The sequence below is a fragment of the Asparagus officinalis genome, chromosome 4 (genome assembly GCF_001876935.1).
Source record: "Asparagus officinalis chromosome 4, Aspof.V1, whole genome shotgun sequence".
Classification (NCBI taxonomy): Eukaryota; Viridiplantae; Streptophyta; class Magnoliopsida; order Asparagales; family Asparagaceae; genus Asparagus; species Asparagus officinalis.
Genome location: NC_033797.1, coordinates 142,226,037 through 142,228,153, shown reverse-complemented (window position 1 = coordinate 142,228,153; position 2,117 = coordinate 142,226,037). Strand labels below are relative to the sequence as shown.

General features: G+C 38.0%; 1 protein-coding gene across 1 annotated transcript; it reads right to left on the bottom strand.

The window, feature by feature from the left end:
- On the bottom strand, positions 417-1,121 carry LOC109839611. Its single transcript, XM_020408102.1, has one exon. The coding sequence runs from the start codon at positions 842-844 to the stop codon at positions 515-517; it is 330 nt and encodes a 109-aa protein (XP_020263691.1). The 5' UTR covers positions 845-1,121; the 3' UTR covers positions 417-514.

Below are 2,117 nucleotides of genomic sequence, written 5' to 3'. Positions count from 1 at the left end.
GGAGCGCAGAAATAACAAACTAGATGCCTTGTTGTAACTTTTGTTACAATTTTCCATGTTTCGTCTGCATTCAAAATTTGAGAGTTGGAACTGAATGATGCGAATTGAGATCAAGCCATCAAGAATTATTGGTTAATCCATGTAGGTATCACTTGCAGTATATAGCAATATACTTGAGGATTCTGATGCATTTCATATAGTGTTTAGAGAAGCATAATCTCTTTCCACAACAAAGAGATGTTGTGTATTTGATAACTTTTCTTAGATAGCTCGCTGTAACTCTTTGATTCTCTAAGCCTAAGAATATTTGTCCATGAAACTTGATTCCTCTCTATCTCATTATCTATTATAAGAGGCTTTTGGATGCGGTTTTACCCTGAAACAGAAGGTACGACTGGAATATCCATAGCTATTGCTTCTCCCAACATGACATGCATATAAATGAAATATCAAAATTTCTCAGTTTTATGTTCTTTTGCATACAGATCACAGTTTCTAACCTTTCTTTCTCATACTATTTTTCATCTTCACTCAGTAACAACTCATCAACTGCAGAAACATCCATCCTTGCCGACGCCTGCTTCACCCACTCAACCACGCTCGCAGCCTCCCTGCTCGCCTTCTCCTCCTCCTCCATCGCCTTCTTCAGCTTCAGCTGCTGCTCCTTCAATGAGAAAGTACTGAAATCTGTAAGAATCTCCGGGCTCTTTCCCCACTCTCTGTTGTCATCAGGTCTTAAACCCTCGAGCTTTTTCCTTGCTGACCTTCTCGACAAACACCCGAAACAGAAAAATCGCCGCCACGGTGATGATGGTGATTCCCTCAGTTTTTGGTTTGGCTTCATAGGTAAGATGTCAAGAGAAGGAAGAAGGTTGAGAGGGAGGAGGAAGAAGAATTGAGATTATAGAGGTGGAAGGACAGGATAGCTAGAGAAAATAAAATATTTGGTAATTGATTCCTTATAGGAGCCTGATACAATCAAGATCCCTAAATTATTTTTCAAGATCTACTAAAGATTAATAATATCTTCCATATTGACATGGTTAGCTAATTTGTACAAATTTATTTCCTAGAATTGTTTATGAAAACGACAACCTGTTGGGGGTCATGGTGTAGGAAGAAATTGAGGGACTATGAGCCAATAAGAGTATACACAGAGCGTCTTGGTATGAAAATGATAAAGACGTTTGTGGAAACAGCTATAGTCATTTTTAAGTGTGAAAAGGGATCATGAATAATGAGTGTGACGAGCGTACACGGAGCAATTGTGTCACCAACTGGTCAGCCTAATTGAGCTGTTCGAACATTTCATCATGATCTAACATTGTTCATATTGTTGAGAACTTCACGGAAACCATGCTAATCGGTTTACACGGTATTCGGTCATCTAAAATATGAATTGGATAATTTAATGAGTTGATTTTATAGAAAACATATAATGATTAGAAACATCTTCCTATACAACTCATGCACACACGCATGGAAATAATGGGTATTGGTGACGGCTCATTTTGCTAAACAAGAGATAGGGTAGCGGTTAGACTCACCTTGATAGCCGTATCAAAAGATGTTGACCTCACTATCCAATCTTTTGGTAGCTTTTTTATAAAATGAGCTACCATCTCATAACCGTCAAATTTGTCCATTTTCATCTATTTCAACCTATGATAATCAAAAAAATTTCCCCTAAAATTTCCCTTGTTTATGGACTATAACCAATTTGTCAATATTCATCTGTTATGATCCAATGATAAATAATTGGAGTAATTCAAAATTTTCAATTTTCATGGATGAGCCCATAATTTTAGTCTATTATTTGTAGTTCCTGCCCAATGAAATTAACACTTCTTTTCTCAAAATTCACTATTTTCATGAATTATACACAAATTTGACCATTTTCCATCTTCAACACTGTTATGGTGTTCTCAGTCCCCAAAGTGTAACCCTTTGCTAGCAACGGACATGTGTACTTTTGCATGCAATGCCCCAATCAAATTGGCGGCCAAAGACCAACAAGGATTCTAACTTAGCCGACTCGCTGAGACTCGAGAGTCGTTACTTCTCGGCTAAGCCAAAGGACGGCCTCAGCCTCGAGCCTTTCCCACTGACAAACGTGT

What these genes read in the sequence shown, in the direction of transcription:
- LOC109839611 (XM_020408102.1), bottom strand. Translation starts at nt 844, where the DNA reads ATGAAGCCAAACCAAAAACTGAGGGAATCACCATCATCACCGTGGCGG.